This window comes from Paramisgurnus dabryanus, chromosome 23 (assembly GCF_030506205.2).
Source record: "Paramisgurnus dabryanus chromosome 23, PD_genome_1.1, whole genome shotgun sequence".
NCBI lineage: Eukaryota > Metazoa > Chordata > Actinopteri > Cypriniformes > Cobitidae > Paramisgurnus > Paramisgurnus dabryanus.
The window spans coordinates 14,701,943-14,718,670 of NC_133359.1; the positions used below are offsets into that span (position 1 = coordinate 14,701,943).

The 16,728-nt window shown below is 37.6% G+C and overlaps 2 protein-coding genes across 7 annotated transcripts in view; one reads left to right on the forward strand and one right to left on the reverse strand.

The window, feature by feature from the left end:
- nav2b (neuron navigator 2b) overlaps window positions 1–11,555 on the forward strand; it is an 89,689-nt gene extending 78,134 nt beyond the window's left edge. For all 4 annotated transcript variants that reach the window (XM_073813413.1, XM_073813415.1, XM_073813414.1 and 1 more), the window contains 13 exons: window positions 2,555–2,727; window positions 3,648–3,801; window positions 3,882–4,029; window positions 4,125–4,222; window positions 4,305–4,400; window positions 4,495–4,663; window positions 4,790–5,022; window positions 7,106–7,260; window positions 7,373–7,444; window positions 8,256–8,452; window positions 8,551–8,669; window positions 8,778–8,981; window positions 9,089–11,555. In XM_073813413.1, coding sequence (XP_073669514.1) covers window positions 2,555–2,727; window positions 3,648–3,801; window positions 3,882–4,029; window positions 4,125–4,222; window positions 4,305–4,400; window positions 4,495–4,663; window positions 4,790–5,022; window positions 7,106–7,260; window positions 7,373–7,444; window positions 8,256–8,452; window positions 8,551–8,669; window positions 8,778–8,981; window positions 9,089–9,214 — 1,944 coding nt within the window. In that variant the 3' untranslated portion in view covers window positions 9,215–11,555. The remainder of the gene's footprint in view (window positions 1–2,554; window positions 2,728–3,647; window positions 3,802–3,881; window positions 4,030–4,124; window positions 4,223–4,304; window positions 4,401–4,494; window positions 4,664–4,789; window positions 5,023–7,105; window positions 7,261–7,372; window positions 7,445–8,255; window positions 8,453–8,550; window positions 8,670–8,777; window positions 8,982–9,088) is intronic.
- A 592-nt stretch (window positions 11,556–12,147) lies between these two features.
- On the reverse strand, window positions 12,148–15,221 carry dbx1b (developing brain homeobox 1b). Of its 3 annotated transcripts, none has more exons than XM_065273584.2 (4): window positions 14,686–15,221; window positions 14,380–14,481; window positions 12,814–13,001; window positions 12,148–12,721 (listed from the first exon to the last, which is right to left on the reverse strand). In XM_065273584.2, exons 1-4 carry the CDS (start codon window positions 15,035–15,037, stop codon window positions 12,413–12,415), a joined length of 951 nt encoding a protein of 316 aa, XP_065129656.2. In that variant the 5' UTR covers window positions 15,038–15,221; the 3' UTR covers window positions 12,148–12,412. The 3 variants fall into 3 exon arrangements, with proteins under 3 accessions (XP_065129656.2, XP_065129655.2, XP_065129654.2); XM_065273583.2 differs by having other exon boundaries at window positions 12,814–13,004; XM_065273582.2 differs by having other exon boundaries at window positions 12,814–13,016; window positions 14,686–15,218.
- Between the last annotated feature and the right edge of the window lie 1,507 nt (window positions 15,222–16,728).

The window sequence follows — 16,728 nt, forward strand, 5'->3', positions numbered from 1 at the left end:
AGCAAACACACTGTGCGGTGATCATGCTGAATTTTTGACACTGTCAGAAAACTATCATAGGCTATCTTTGGACGCAAAACCGGGAAAACGTCCGTCTTTGAACCTCTCTCACTGTACGACATAGGACCACAGAAATCGCTACGATTGTTTCATGATGGCAATCTTTCGTCTGGGACAGCCAATAATCGTGCAATGTTCCCCGGGCTTTAGACTGGTTTAAAGGGTCATGAAGGTCCACAACACATTTTTAGAGATGTTAACGATTATAAATGTGTTGCACATCATTTAAAACAGTAATAGCTGTCACAAATGATATTACAAAGTGGTAATTTTTTCCGCTTTTTGGTGCCATTTCATTCTTCTGGTTTGAAAAGTTACGTTGAAATTGTCCAGCAGAGTTGAGTGACTTTTAGAGCTGCACGATTCATTTACGTAATCATAAATTACGATTATTCGCTTTGATATTGTAATTGCGGTTATTATTGTTGAATTATAAGATTTTACATTGAAGTTATGTTTTATAACTTTCTGTGAAGCAACTGCATGAACAATTCTAAACATCTGAAACCAAATAATATAATGTAAATAACAAATAATTATGGGAGTTGGTAAAAAATCCAAAACAAATGTCTAAGAGACACATCAAATTTATCCATTTTAAAATCTTTGATTCTGAATTTGGGGCTCAAACATACTGGCAAAACGCACAGAAATAAGCACAAATGGACAGCTGTAATTGAGACGATTATTAGTTTTTCGAATAATTGTGCCACCCTTAGTTTTATAATCTGTATTCAGATCAGTGCTAAGTCAAACCATTTAAAACTTGACAGTGTTGATGTTTCTTTTTCATTTGTTGATGTCATCAGTCTCCATGTGCTGGAGGAAAGGTGAATACCTCATTATAGAAAATGTGTTTTTTTGTTAGCAAATGTACCAACTTAGTGTTAACTTTCTGCATGTGACAAACATAAAAACAAAAATAATCCAATTGGATAAAATTCATAATACATGCTTGTCAAATGCAGTGAATAGTGTGTAATTCAAGAGTTTGTGTTGTTCGTTTGTCCATTCAACAATCTATGAATTAATTTGTCGTCCCGCCCTCAGACTGTGTCGTGTGTTGGAGGGACAACGCAGGATAAATATGTACTACGCTAACCTTTACATTGTAGTGTTGATGTTTTGGTCTTGGGCTATTATGTTGATGGTGACTAGGATGTAGATCATGCGACGCTGCTGTGGGTTATTCAGTAGATGAGTAAATTCCCTCATGCTATATATATCAGCACATTTATACTGACCAAATGATATTTAGATGGATTTAGCTGTTGGCTTGCTGTGTCCCCTCAAAATCTTTAGACATTTTTAGATTATATTCTAATGTGAACTCTGCTTATAATAAGAGTTTTTGAATATTAGCTGATAATGGTGTCCTGAAATGTTTATTTTTTATTTTTCCTTACGCTTTCATGTCATGGTACAGGTATCTGAGGTAAGATATTAAAAAATAGTGCTGAAATTTCATATGTAATTTCAAAGATCACATGAATATGCTAACATTGAGAGCATACATTTGTGTAGTGCATGACGAGTCATTAACATTTCCATTTTCCATTTTTAATGCATATTTCTTTCATTTCGGCCTAAAAATAAAGGTGCTACAAAAATACAGTGGTTCCCCAGAACCAGTCAAAGGTTCTTAATGGAACCACACAGCCAAAAAAAATTATTTTATTTCATCATGTAGCACCTTTATTTTTAAAGGTGTGTATAAATATATATATAAGCAAAAGTTACACTAGCCTATGGTCTTAAAAAAAACATGCATAGCTGTAGAACTAAAGCCGCCTTTCCACTGCACACAACAAATGATGGACAATAAAGCGGAAGTTGTTAATTCCCTACGGAGAGAGTCGCAAAGGGGGCTACATGGGGTGCCAACCACCTGCAGATGCGTAATTTTCGGATCCGATTTGAGCTTTGGATGCGTTACAGAAATTGAACTTGTGCGACTACACGTCATGCGACTACACGTCTGACCCAAAGTGATTGCATTTCGGTGTATTCCAATCAAAACATTAGGTTTGAGGTGAAAATGATGAATCATTTTATGTTTAACTTTATTGGTAACACTTAAATCCTTTAAAAGATTGGTAACTGATAAGAATATAATATTTATACGTTATTATTTTCTCCATATATTCTCTCCAAAAATACTGTTGGTCTTTGTCATATATGCATAGCTGTTTATTGTTTTATTCATTTGCATTCATTTCTTTATTTCACCATGTTGAATATTTGTAGATTGAATATTCACTGGAATAAGCGTCTCTCCCATGTAGGCACAGATTTACAATAAAACTGAAATCTCATTACAACTGCCACTAGGGGGCGAACTCCGACAGTCGTGTCCGAATGTCATGTACAGCGAAAAGCCGGCTTATAAGGCAAAACTATGAGGTTTTTATATCTTGTGAAGATAAATATGTCATAACTTTCCTGGTGCATCAAAGCAAGATGGTCACTTAGTTACACTTTGTTTTCTTCACAGCTACGAAGCTCCTTTAAACAGGCATTCGGGAAGAAAAAGTCTCCCAAATCGGCGTCTTCTCACTCGGACATCGAGGAAATGGCCGACTCTTCATTGCCATCTTCACCTAAACTCCCTTATAACGGCTCGATGGGCTCCTCACCAATGATACGCAACTCTCACTCCAGCTCCCTGTAAGTCTTTCCCACGTCCGCTCTCTCCTAAACACCTGTTTTATATGTTTACAGGTTTAGCCAGAGGTTTTGCTGGTACCAACTAAGCTCTGCAAGCCCTGCTGAAAAAAACAACCAAGAATTTATTTTAGGTCCAGGCCAGTTGGTCTGCCAACATGATCTTTCTGGTAAAACTTGTTGACCAAGGAAGTTTGATCCAAAACACAACATAAGGAAATTTTTAAGCTGGGTCAAACAGCACATCTTTAACCAAGAGTGTACTAAGCATTTAATATTGTGGAAATGTTTTGAGCTTTGTCTCGGGAGAGAGGAAGAATTTATAATCGACAAGCCCCATTTACAGTGTGATTTAGTCTAGAGCGAGGTGGAGTTTAAATATAACCCGTTATAAACAATAGTGTTTGTTTTACTCTCACCCAAACTACCGTATCTGCCGTTACCAAGCAACTCTTATTGTATTGAAGCACCTTATGCATTTGTTATCCTTTCGGTTCACATATGTGTTTTCATAGTCCTCAGCTGTCCTCTCTGCCTGCGTATGGGCACGGCTGGGGCAGTAGCAGCCGGTCCATGAGGTCTGCCTCTCTGGCACGGTAAAATAGACGATAGGAAACCCTACTTTATTATTCCTTAATCTCTGATAATCAAATCCCAATATAAGAGCAGACTTTCGACCAATGACTACAAACATAGCCAATACTACCACGTAACCGGTTTAAACCGTGTGCCCTAATTGGTAAAAAATTATTTATCTGACTGATTTTACTTTCACAGATCATTAATGGAAAATTCACATTCACCACTAACCATTATTTGATTGTTTTTTCAATCTAAAGCAATGAACTAAGACTAAAAAGTGTAAAATTTCAGTATCGTTTCAAATCAATCATTTATGCTCCAATATGCCGACCATGTCAAAGGATCTCCGAGTGCATGGACAGCGATGCAGAAACAGTCATGCAGTTACGCAGTGAACTGCGAGATAAAGAGATGAAACTGACCGACATCAGGTTGGAGGCTCTTAGCTCCGCCCACCAGCTGGACCAGCTGCGAGAGTCCATGAACCGCATGCAGGTAAGCATCTTACCACAATGGTTTTTTTTTTTGGTTTATTAAGGTTAATTGTGGTTTACTTAGTCATTTTACACTAACAGATTGAGATCGAAAGGCTAAAAGTGGAGAACGACCGGTTGAAGTTGGAGAGCCGGGGCAGCAGTAGCAGAGCTCCATCTCAGGTGTCCATCTCTCCATCATCTGTGGGTTTATCTTCTCAACTGAGCCTTACAGAATCCACCAGCCTGGGTATGAATAACTTCTCTTCATAAGCCTTCTGCAAACCAATACGTTGTTATTATTAAGCCTCATTTGTGTATATGTATTTGTTTTGGCTTTTATAGATATGTTGTTGGAGGACAGCGGAGATGGTACTTCCTGGAAAGAGGGACAGCATGTAAAAGTTGTGGTTAGCCTGGAAAAAGACGCTCAGTGGAAAGAGGTACGACTTGAGAGTTGTTAAAATCCTCATGTGGTCAAATTCGTGTTGTGTATATATAAACATCTCTGTACTGTTTTTACAGGAATGCAGACCTTGCCAGTTCCTGTTGGGCTGCATTGGTGTCAGTGGGAAAACCAAATGGGACGTTCTTGATGGTGTAGTCAGGCGCCTCTTTAAGGTACAAATTCACCTTGCCAACAGCGCTTTACTTTTACAACTGAGCTGTTATTTTATATAAGGCTTTAATCACTGTGTTGTATTGGACTTCATAGGAATACATAATGTGTGTGGATCCTGTGACTCAGTTGGGTTTAAACACTGACAGCGTGTTAGGATATAGCATTGGAGACATTCATCGCACTAGTGATGCCGAAACACCGGAGCTCTTGCCGTGTGGTTATCTTGTGGGAGAAAGTGATACCATCACTGTTAAGTTGAAAGGTACTGTCTGATGCTTTTGTACGAACACCTGAACTGTTCCTTTAAATAGAAATTGATATGGTATTGTGCGAGAGTGCCGCACCAGTTTCCAACAAATGGTCTGAAAGTGACTGTTCCCATTTGCAGACTCCCTCAACAGTCAGGACAGTTTGGCGTTTGAGACGCTCGTTCCAAAGCCCGTTCTGCAGCGATACATATCTCAGCTTGAGGAGCACAGACGTATCATCTTCTCAGGACCCTCGGGAACAGGAAAAAGCTTTCTGGCCAGCCGACTGGCCGAGTACATGGTGCTAAAAGAGGGAAAGCAGCTACAACATCAAGCTATTACCACCTTCAATGTTGATAATAAAACTACTAAGGTCAGTTGAACCATTGAGCTACTTCATCATTAAAAACTTTAATGCTTTAATTTTCTCTTATAACCTTCTAAGACCCGAGCTTTGGTTTGTCTTTTTTATCAGGTTTCTTCCAGCTATTTTGGGGTTAGGAAGAACCAATAAATAAAATAACAAATTTTTTTTTTAAACATGAAGCAGTGTAAATCTCCATGTTTATGTACAACAGGTTCCAGTTACATAGAATTAAAGGATTAGTCTATTTTCTTGAAAAAAATCTAGATAAGTTACTCACCACCATGTCATCCAAAATGTTGATGTCTTTCTTTGTTCAGTCGAGAAGAAATGATGTTTTTTGAAGAAAACATTCTAGGATTTTTCTAATTTTAAAGGAGTTTAATGGACCCCAACACTTAACAGTTTTAATGCAGTTTAAAATTGCAGTTTCAAAGTACTCTAAACGATCTCAAACGAGGCATAAGGGTCTTATCTAGCGAAACGATTGTCATTTTTGCCATGAAAAATAAAAAATATGCACTTTTAAACCACAACTTCTCGTCTGTCTCGGCCAGAGCTACCTCACGTAATACGGCATCCTGTCAAGAGGTCACGGATGACGTATGCGAAACTACGCCCCAGTGTTTACAAGTGTGGAGAAAGAGGACCGTTCCGACGTTGTTGTATGTCGAATGAACCTAATTAATGTCTTTGTATCAGTTTATTGTTTAAAATGGTCCGCAAATGTGCGTTTCATATATGTTACACGTGACCTTTCCACAGCATTACGCAATTACGTGAGGTCGCGCTGGCGTGTCACACAGCCGTAGGAAGACAAGAAGTTATGGTCAAAAATGACAATCGTTTCGCTAGATAAGACCCTTATGCCTCGTTTGGGATCATTTAGAGTCCTTTGAAACTGCAATTTTAAACTGGATTAAAACTGTTAAGTGTTGGGGTCCATTAAAGTCCATTAAAATGAGAAAAATCCTGAAATGTTTTCCTCAAAAACATAATTTCTTCTGGACTGAACAAAGAAAGACATCAACATTTTGGATAACATGATGTTGAGTAAATTATCTGTTTTTTTGTTTATTTAAGAAAATGGAACAATCCTTTAAGTATTATGGTTTAAATGACAAAAAATGTGATGTCCACGTATGTGGACACAGCAGGTCTCAGGTCTTATAAACATACAATATATCAAATAATAGAACAGACCTTCTGCTTTCAAACAAAAAAATTTGATCCAGTCGTTCTCTTTTTATCACCTCTCAAATATGAGTAGGTTTCTTCAAAAATACCAAATTTTGAGCAAAAAGCTGAATTTTATATGTTGGTTAAGAGCGCCACCTAGTGGATATAAGCAGAAATATGGACTAATCATTGTCAAGGAAGCATTTTCTCTTAATTGAGAGATAACTCGTCAATAGTGGGGAAACAGTTAACACGCTAATCTCAAACACTAAATACAAAATCAGCAGGGTTTAATTGCTTAGCATCATTTTAAAGTATCCGACATATTTAGTTTAGCACACGTTACACTTTACAATAAGATTGAATGCCAAAAAGGACTACATGCCACCAAAAATGCGATTATGAAATTAACTAAATGCTCTCGGCACATATTATACGTTCATCAAATACCTTTGCTTTATCCCCACCTAAGGAAATTAGAAATAGCGATTTGCTGACAAATTCGCTGAACGCTGTTATAATTACTGACTAATAACCTTTACATTGCCATTAAAGTGAAATGACTGAACCTAAAACATAAGAGCCTGAGGAAAAAATGCTCATTTAGAGGAAAACACGTCAGACGCCTTTATAGGGTTTTGCATCTAAACTCTTTAATCAATACAGTTGGTTATGTTAGTTCATTGTGCATTAACTAATGTTAGCAATTACAACTTTTAATTTGAAAAGTACATGCTGCAAGTAACCTTAAATAAGATTATTAACTGCTTAAGAAGTATTGTTTATTGATTTTTTTTCTGTTATGTTAATAGCTCACAATAACAAATACAAACCTACTGTAAAGTGTGACCCAATTTAAAATAATAAGGTTCCAGTAACAAGAGATAATGTTTATTTATTTTTTTTAATCTAGGAGCTGAAGCAGTACTTGTCCAATCTGGCTGAGCAGTGTAAAAACAGTGGACCGCTTGTAGACGTGCCTGTGGTGCTTATCCTCGACAACCTGCACCACGTCGCTTCCTTAGGAGAGATTTTCAATGGCCTGCTGCACTGCAAGCATCATCAGTGGTGAGCAAACTTATCTCACTTATTTACCTCCCTATATATCTGTCATTTTGCTTTAATTCCTTGCTTTTCATGGTAACTTTAACATAAAATTAATTCAATCATTTTCTCACAGTCCATACATCATAGGAACCATGAACCAAACCCCTTCACCTACTCCAAACCTACAGCTTCATCAAAATTTCAGGTACCATTTTATTCATGTTATGGTTTGAATCCGTACAGCATTTGGACCCATGTGCATGTTGTTTATGTGCCATATTAAACCATTTAGCGAATTAAACAAAACATTTCTGTCATAGTGTTATATGGGGTCAATCTCAGGGTGTAAAATGCATAGCTTAAATGCAGTGGCGGATCGTGACTGCTCTTTCGAGAGGCGCAAATTCAAAATATGCATCGTGTGTTGCTTGTGTTTTCAAAATTTGTGTTTGTTGTGTCATGTGAACCATGTGCATCACGTGTTTTGTCAAAATAAGTGCCTGCTGCACACGCGTCAAAACTTTTTTTTCACGTTTATGAATGCAAGACACTCCTTAACAGTAAACTCTGAATACACATGAGATTATGCGAGTATCTGGCAAACGCGAGCATCTTTTTTATCATAAACCCATTAGATGCGTCTGCAGAAGACACTTATTTTGACAAAACTCGCCATGTCAATGGGTTCACTCGACGCACCGAACACATATTTTGAAATAAGGAACCACACACAAGACGGGCTACATACATGTTGTGACGGACTTCGCATCATGCGCCCTCGAAAAAAGAAGTCACCGGCGGCCACTGTTGTAATTCACTTTGAATAAAAGCATCTGTCAAATGGGTAAATGTATGCCCATTGCTTTAATGGGACACTTGATGGGCCCCCTAGTGGATAAAACTGGTCTTACATTTGCATTTATTTATTCAGAAGATGCTTTTATCCAAGCGACTTACAAATAAGTGAGCATTTAACATTTTGTCAGCGGTCTCACATTTGGTTTCTCCGGTTTCAGATGGGTTTTATGTGCCAATCATACTGAGCCAGTGAAAGGATTTCTGGGTCGATTCCTGCGCCGGAAGCTTCTGGAGACGGAGATCAGCAGCCGCGTGAGGAACGGAGAGCTGGTGAAAATTATCGAGTGGATCCCGTCTGTTTGGCATCATCTCAACCGCTTCCTGGAGACACACAGTTCTTCTGATGTCACAATTGGTATGTCACAGCATATTATGTTTACAATTAAATCTCAAATATTGAACTATTTAATAATCCCAAATATATTTGGGTTAATAATGTATTTTATTACACAGGGCCTCGCCTTTTTCTCTCCTGTCCGATGGATGTTGAGGGTTCAAGGGTGTGGTTTACTGACTTGTGGAACTATTCCATCATTCCCTACATGTTGGAGGCGGTCCGAGAAGGCTTACATGTATAGCCACCTTTTTATCATACATTTCATATGTTGCAATTTTATAGACACCCTGAATGAGGGAAAAAAATGCACTTCGGTTAAACTCTTCCGCTGTGATTTCTGCAGATGTATGGGCGTAAGGCAGCATGGGAAGACCCGGCAAAATGGGTGATGGAAAGTTTCCCCTGGGCGTCTAGCCCGCAGCAGCACGAATGGCATTCATTGCTGCGCCTCCGGCCAGAAGACGTTGGGTTCGATGGCTTCTCTCTTTCACAAGAGGGCAGCCCGGGCAAACAGCCAGCTCAGAGTAAATCAGAGGAAGATCCTTTGGTACGATATAAATCCAAATGATATTAAGACGTGTACATATTTGCATGATTAAAAATGATATTTACTGTTTAATAACCTCGTTTTTTTTTTTTTTTTTTTGATCACAGATGAACATGTTAATGAGACTGAAGGAGACGGCCCACTGCACAGGCACAGAGAGCTATGACAGTGATTCAACCAGCAACAGCCACCAAGATGATATGTTGGACTCTTCATTAGAATCTACACTGTGAACTATAATAACATTTGCATTTATGCATTCAGCAAACACTTTTAAAGTGAATTCAATGCGTACATTTATCAGTATGTATGTTCACTAACCCTTGACCTTGGGTGTTGCTAGCACCTTGCTGCACAAGTTCAGCTACACTAGGGACCAGGACTCTTTTTTTTTTAATGTTAGATTTTGTTTTTGAATATAATTACAGGGTGCTGGTAACCCTGAACGTTCATGAAATTCAAGGTGCTGGTAACCCTGAAAAAAATCATTATTCATACGCGGTACACAAACCTGGATTGCACATCCACTGGAATGAAAATCTGATGATAGAGAATCAGTTTTGTATTTGATAAACATGGCAAAACATCAGAGCACATGTAAGGGTCTTTTCATTTTCTGAAATGGACTGTAGATGGCAGTATACTATAACTATATGTGTTATATTTCTAATGACCTTTCATGCAGCTCCTTGTTGCAAGCAGCATTTGCTTATTTTCTATTCTCATTACTGAATTAATCTTATACTGAACTTTATAAACTGGATCTCTTGGGTGACTCTAATGCACTAGTGAACTTTATTGGTGCTTAATAACAATCCCTTTATAGAAATACAACTATTGTGATGTGCTAAGATGTGCTACCTGACAGATTTGTAACGTTATACAAATGCAAACAATGCAATGACGTTATGGGGCAGTTTCCAGGACAGGTTTTTTTAATTAATCCAAGATTAGGCCTTAGTTATTTTAGGACATTTAAGTAGTTTTTACAAACATAGCTTACACAAAAAAATACTGGTGTGCATCTTGAGACAAAACAATGACACTGATATATGTTGAGATACGTGAGTACAAATAATTTTCAATTAAGGCATCAAACATGCATTTTATTTTGGGACTAGAATAAGCCCGACCTGGGAAACCACCCCTATAGGTATTAAATGGTGCACTGTCTTTGATGTGATATAATATTAACTATATTGTAGTTGCTTTTTGGCAACAACAGAGCATGTGTTAATAATTAAATGATATGGTAACATAATGGGTTGTTTGGGAAAGTAGTAAAAATATCAAAGATAGTAAGATTTTTTGGAAAGTTATCTAGAGAATCTTTTGTGCCTCTTTTTATGCAGCGTCACGAATATGAGTTATCAAGACAGCTGTTCATCTCTATGCAATGTTGTTACATTCAAAGAATATTTAACATTTATCGTAAACTTTAGTCAACAACTGTTTCTGTTCACCAAACAATATGAATAAATAAATATCATAGACATTTGCAGAAAAACCTCTAGCAACACTAAGTTTTCCAAAAAAACTTAATATTACAGCTTTTCTTTTAGTTTTTGGTACTTTAAAAATGTATAAATATCCTATTGAAAAAAAAAGGTTTTATAGAAGATGTGTGGTATTTCATAAAATTCCATTAATATTAACAGTGGTAGCACTTTTGTAAAAACTTGCATTTTCATTTTTGCAACAAAAAAAAAAAACAACCACTGGTTATTACATTGCATTCGTGTTGAAATCAGGAAGACTTAAAGACAAAACTGTGATTTTGTAGATTCAAAATAATTGTAATTCTACAGCTCAAGGACAAGTGCATTAAATGTGAGAGTCCTCTATGTAAGAGTAAGGGTTTATCCAAAATACTTATTGAGAGTAGTAATGCCTTTCTATTGTGCATATCATTGAAGGCTATACATAATGAATATCTTTGGGGGTAGTTATACATGTATTCAGAAAAGTCTGGCCCATGGGTGCGTGTGATGTGCTTTACTCTGAATTGAGGGTTGGCGTGTCTAGTGGCCCCCTCAGGAGCATTAACATGACACATTTGCATGAGGTCCAAATAGATTGAGGGTATCTTTATTTGGATGACTGCATGTTATTTTAAGCAGAAAATGAAATGTTTTTATGCTTTCACTCATTTGATTTTTTTATAAGTTTCCAGAACATGTTTTAGTATAAGACCCTTTGCAAAATGTCAAATGTTGTCTTTTATTTTGTTCTTTTATTTGTTGAAGCACAGAAAGATTGTTTCATTGTGTCTATACTGCCAAGATTTAGTCCATAAACATGTGAGAAGGTTTATGTTAATATAATGAAATGAGGCAATACCAGAAGGAAATAGTGTTTGTACTTTCCCATATGAATTTCCTGGTGTTGAGTATAGGAATTTTGTTTTTGTATATTTTCAGTTGTACTATATTTTTGTAAATATTTTTCCTTTAAGTGGCTTTTTTAGGCTTTAAGATAAAGTTTTTAAAGTTGTTATTATCTGTTCAGTTTGTTTATTCTAAATTTTAGTGCTCCCATTTGACACTTTCTAAAATAAATAATTTTCATATTCAATATATCAGTTGCTGTCATTTATTCATGGCAAACCGTGGACAATTTAAAAAGTTGGGAAATTGAAAATCAGAAGTTGACCTAAAGCACAAGCCAAAATTTTTTTTTTTTTAAGTATTTTTTCACTTCTTTTATGAAGATAGGCTATATATTAAATGTTTACACGTTCCTTAACCTCCTAAGACCCGAGCTTTGGTTTGTATTTTTTTTAGATTTCTAACAGCTATTTTGGGGTTAGTAAGAACCAATAAATATAGGCTATTAACCAAATATTTTTCTTTGAACATGAAGCAGTGTTATTGTCCACGTTTGTGTACAACAGGTTCCAGTTACACAGAATTAAGTATTATAGTGCAAACAACAAAAAATGTCATCTGAGGTAGGAAGTTAAATATTTCTTAAAATATTTTCTTGATTTTAATATATTGCCTGATGAAGTTGCAAATGATCATTCAAATCAAACCCCAGAGACAATAAAAAAATCCACAAACGTGCAATATGATTTTACATTGTAACCTTTGACAAGCGAAAGAAAGGAAGACACAAATGAAATGTATGGATTTTTAATGTGTAAAAATATTTTCACATATATATACATCTTTACAAAAAACATCAGTATACAAAATAATATAAAACTTTTAAGTTAGAAATGTGCCATCTACGCATTTAAGATTATAGAAAAACAATTTAAAATCAAGAAGAAAGGTATTCAAAATATTCGTACGAAATATTTTACAAGCTGCCAAAACGCAGCAGTAATATTCTCCTCAACAAGTGACCAGAAGTCAGAGAAGGACGACCATTATTTGAAAGTTATTTTCCAGTTGTGTGCATAAACTAAACAAAGTTTGTTTGTGTGATCATGATACAGTTATTTCCTCGTCTTCTGAATCTGAGAAATCTGAGTGCTTGCTCGAGACGGAAGATGAAGTGAAATGTAAATCTGCGTCGCGGACGAGCTCGTGATCTCCGCGAGACTCGCAGAATGGCGCGCGCGGGCTTTCTTCTCTCAGCAAGTCATTTTCAAACTTCATCCCGACATCGCTCAAGTCAGGATTGGGGTTCATTTTCGTCGGTAGGGTTTGTTCCCTGCATCCACCTGACGAAAGAAGCTCTCTTTCTTTGCAATTTCGCCATTTCATCCGTCGATTCTGGAACCAAATTTTTACCTGAGGAGAGAGTTAGCAAAACGTGAGCATGTTTAGCTTACTTCAGACATTTAACAAGGGTATAAACAGGCCTATGGACATCATCATCCTACCTGAGAGTCTTTGAGGCCGAGTTTCGTCGCCAGTTTCTTTCTGTCTGGTTTACTGATGTACTTCTGTTTCTGAAACATCTTTTCCAGAGCTTTCCGCTGCACGTCGGAGAAAACGGCCCGGCGAAGCATTCCTCTCCTCGGCTTCCCTCTGGCTGTCAGCGGCCATGTGAAAGTTCCGGGAATTGGCACTGCTGAAGACGAAACTATTAACAGAGGCAAATTTTACTATTAGACTATGTAAAACTGTGATATATAATAATATAATACATTATAACATAATATAAAACTAAAATATAGTAGCAAACGATGAACAGGAAGTATATATTGCGTTTTAATGTTGATAAAAACGAGTCCGTTTGAGTGATAAGGAACGAGGAAGCTAATTAGCACATTGCTCGGTTCCCAAAAGCATTGGTATGGTAACAAGGGCGAGCAGTCATTCAGAGCGCTCCAGTGGAAGATAGAGGTGCTAATGAAGCGTGGACGGTAATTGTGTAGTAATGAACTGACTGAAAAAGGCTTAGGACAGGCCACTAAAGCCATATATTACGGCCACAAAAGAGATTTACACTTTAAAACTAAACACAACGGCATGCCAGGGACATTTTGAGAATACTGATGGCGGGGGACTATGTTTGCCCCCAAATATTTTCATTAAATGGACACGAAAAGCCATTCACACTGCTCAAGTTGTTTTGTTGACGCATTCACGCCGCCGTGAAAGGAATCAGTCTATTATCGTTGGCCTGAATGAGTGCACGATCCTCACAACGTTTTATAAGCCATTTTCAAAGACTATTTGTAGCACGCATTCATTGGGGTGATGGACATGAAGCTTATCGCAAAATAAGGCCACTTTTTATTGGTTTTATTTTTGGGTATACTTAATAGATTTAAAGTAAGCCAACATTGTGGTCATCATGTTAAGATTATTTGAATTCAATTCTCATTTTCACTATTATATGATTAATTGAAATTGCTCGGGAATTCAGTAATTAGCACTAGTATACCATGTTAAGCAATTTTCATGCTACTACGTGAAACCCAAAATTTTGCCGGGACGTCCTGTGACGACTCCCTACACGCTATGTGGTCTTGTGAGAATATTGAAACACTGAATAGAAGCTAATAGGGGAATTAGTCCATGACTGGTAAATGCCTATCAGCAGCATGCTTAAGTCAACGACGGGTTTGTGTGTGGCTGCCCGGAGGGAGCTGACCAATTGGTCATGGTGCTGAAAGCATTGTTGCCAATCAGTAACTAAGTACACTGGCTCGGTGGGAAAAGCAGCGATGAAGAGACGCCAACAGTTTGCTTGTGAGAGTGGACCCGCCTTAAATTTGGACCATGACAATTCCGGCTAATTTGTGGATTAGGTTAAGCGGTGCAAAATGTCAGCAGTCACTGCGTTTGCTAAATAGGGCATCAAATTAGCGAGACTGATTCCACAATGTCCGACAAATTCCAGCATTGGAAGCAGCTTCTGAGGACCCATCAGTTTTACCAAATTAAGAAATGGCACATATACAATTTGCCAGAGACAAGCAATAGTGTAGATGACCCACCTGGGAAATATGCTGATCTGATGAAAGGGTGGAATGAGCCGTCAAAACAAGGGAAGGGAAATGTTTTTGCACTCATGCTCTGTACTGATGGTGGCGGTGAGGCTGTGACACAAAATAAAATGGATCACAATCAGATGAAGTGTCATTATATTATCAAAGAATGGATGACATTTCTGATCCATCCAGGTTTTGTCAATATGGCAGTTATAATAAAAATAATCATAATTAATAATAATAGAAATTTATTTTAAGTATGCATTGTGAGTAATGAATGAAATAATTATGTCTAAAATCAGAGAAACTTACCGTTTCGTGGTGTTGACGCGAGAATCGCATTCACTCCAAATTTCAAGTAATTTGGATCGTTGCCGGTAAGTGATGGCGAGCTTGGTCTTTTTGGCAAAGACGTAAACATGGAGACGTGCACTGAAGAGTTATTCAAAGTTGTTGCTCCAGTAGCCGGAGGAGATGCGCTCGGGGACGGGATGCTCCTGTGCATGACGGTGGCAGGTCTGCTGATCCGCAACAGGTCCTCCACCAGAAAACTCGAGTGCGTGGTAAAAGCCGACTGTAAAGTTGGTGGTAAGGAAAGACCGGCCGAGGGCCGCAGAAAGTTTGGATACATAGCAGGCGGCGCAAGAATACTTGGCAACATCATTGCACCGTTTTCGTCAAAAAAGAGTTTTCAGAAAAGAATTCACGTGTCGCTACTGTTTCACTGCACAAGCGTGTGTAGTTAGAGTCCAAGAGGGCAGACTGAAGGAGCTCTTGCCCGTCCCTCTCTTTTCCAGGGGTTTTATAATGGACCACTGGAGAAGCCTTTTCTGGCGTGACAGCTCTAACAATGAAGTTCAACCAAATTCTCCCCGTGAGTTCCGTTTACTCTGGAATCTGTGCGCCCTGATTGGACAGGACAAAAACAACAGATTTCAGATTGGATTAGACTTCACAAGTAAACCACAGTATAACCCCTTTACAAAAAAATGAAATGAGATACAAAATTGAAATAGTAATCAGCATCATCAAAGTCTTGACGTTACAAAGACTTCAATAAAATGTCAATTTAGTTTCGCCATCGAACGGGCAGAAATGCGAGAAAATCTTTTTTTCTTAATAGCAAACATATACCTTGAAACAAATAACATGCTACATTAAAGGATAACCAGATTATTATTTTTGATACAGTTTTAATTCGTTTTAATTTGTAATTTGTTTAATTCGTTTTTAAAAATAAAACAAAAACCGTCAATGACACCGCTAAACAATAAAATGGCAAAATAGTTTGACCAAATTTGTATTATCCATTATTATAAACACAAAGGCCAATGCAGGATATTTAAATAATTACCCCTACAATGTTGACAATAATTGCTGATGATGTTTAGCATCTTATTGTTCGTATAAGTTACTCGCGCACTGAGATTATATTTTAGAGTGGCTACAGGTTAGATAGATAGATAGATAGATAGATAGATAGATAGATAGATAGATAGATAGATAGATGCACGGTTGATCGAATTAGACTTATAGGTCACACACATTTCTTCCATTGAGTTACAGATGGTAAAAAAGAGGGATTTAATTTTGAGAGGAGCTGGGTCAGAAAACATGCTGCGCCACACGTGGATAAGGTTTAATGCGCTATGGCAAAGCACAACCTTTTAAGTATTGCTGCTGAACCGCAGGAGGAAAATGGCTAACGCCTACCGATAAAATATATTATTAAAGGAAAAAAGAGAGAACAAAAGGATTTCTTCTTGGAGGGGTTTATTGGGACAGACGCTCTCTTCTGTCAGATGCACCAAAAGAGGTGAATCCCGAGTCCTGTGTGCTAAGACCTGTGACTAATGGCGTTTGACCGCTGCTCTGTCAGGATTTGTCCCACTAACCATTCTTTCTCCCGCAGCTACCTTCACATTTATCTCCGCGGAGTCAACTCGTGTGCTTTGATTTAGGGAAAAAAGGCGAGGTGAAGACACAGTCCGCGTGAGCCCTGAGCGACGACACGGCCACTAACTCTCCATGAAATTATATGCGCCAGGCGTTGATGCTTTGCATGAATTGTAATACTGGATCTTTTTAGGCGATATTTTAGAACTTTTTAAACGGGATCAGGTCAACAGCCTTCTTAGTCCATCTTAAGAAGTCTTAGCATGCAAGCATCTTAGTAAAAGTAAAAAAAATCTTTGTGGGGGGCATCACTGTGTGTGATGAGTGGCAATGCTGTAATACTCCTATAAAGTAGAGCTCGAAACTTTTATTGGCCAAATTATATTTGGTTAATTATATTAAGCAAAAACCGCTATAAAAAAAATGATGATGTACTATTTTCAAATCACACTGGCGTAC

Coding starts and splice junctions, on each gene's coding strand:
- dbx1b (XM_065273582.2), bottom strand. CDS start 15,037: ATGATGTTGCCAAGTATTCTTGCGCCGCCTGCTATGTATCCAAACTTT. Junction 13,017..14,379: donor CAGATCAGCATATTTCCCAG/GTGGGTCATCTA, acceptor CTCTGTTAATAG/TTTCGTCTTCAGCAGTGCCA. Junction 12,722..12,813: donor TCGGCCTCAAAGACTCTCAG/GTAGGATGATGA, acceptor CTCTCTCCTCAG/GTAAAAATTTGGTTCCAGAA.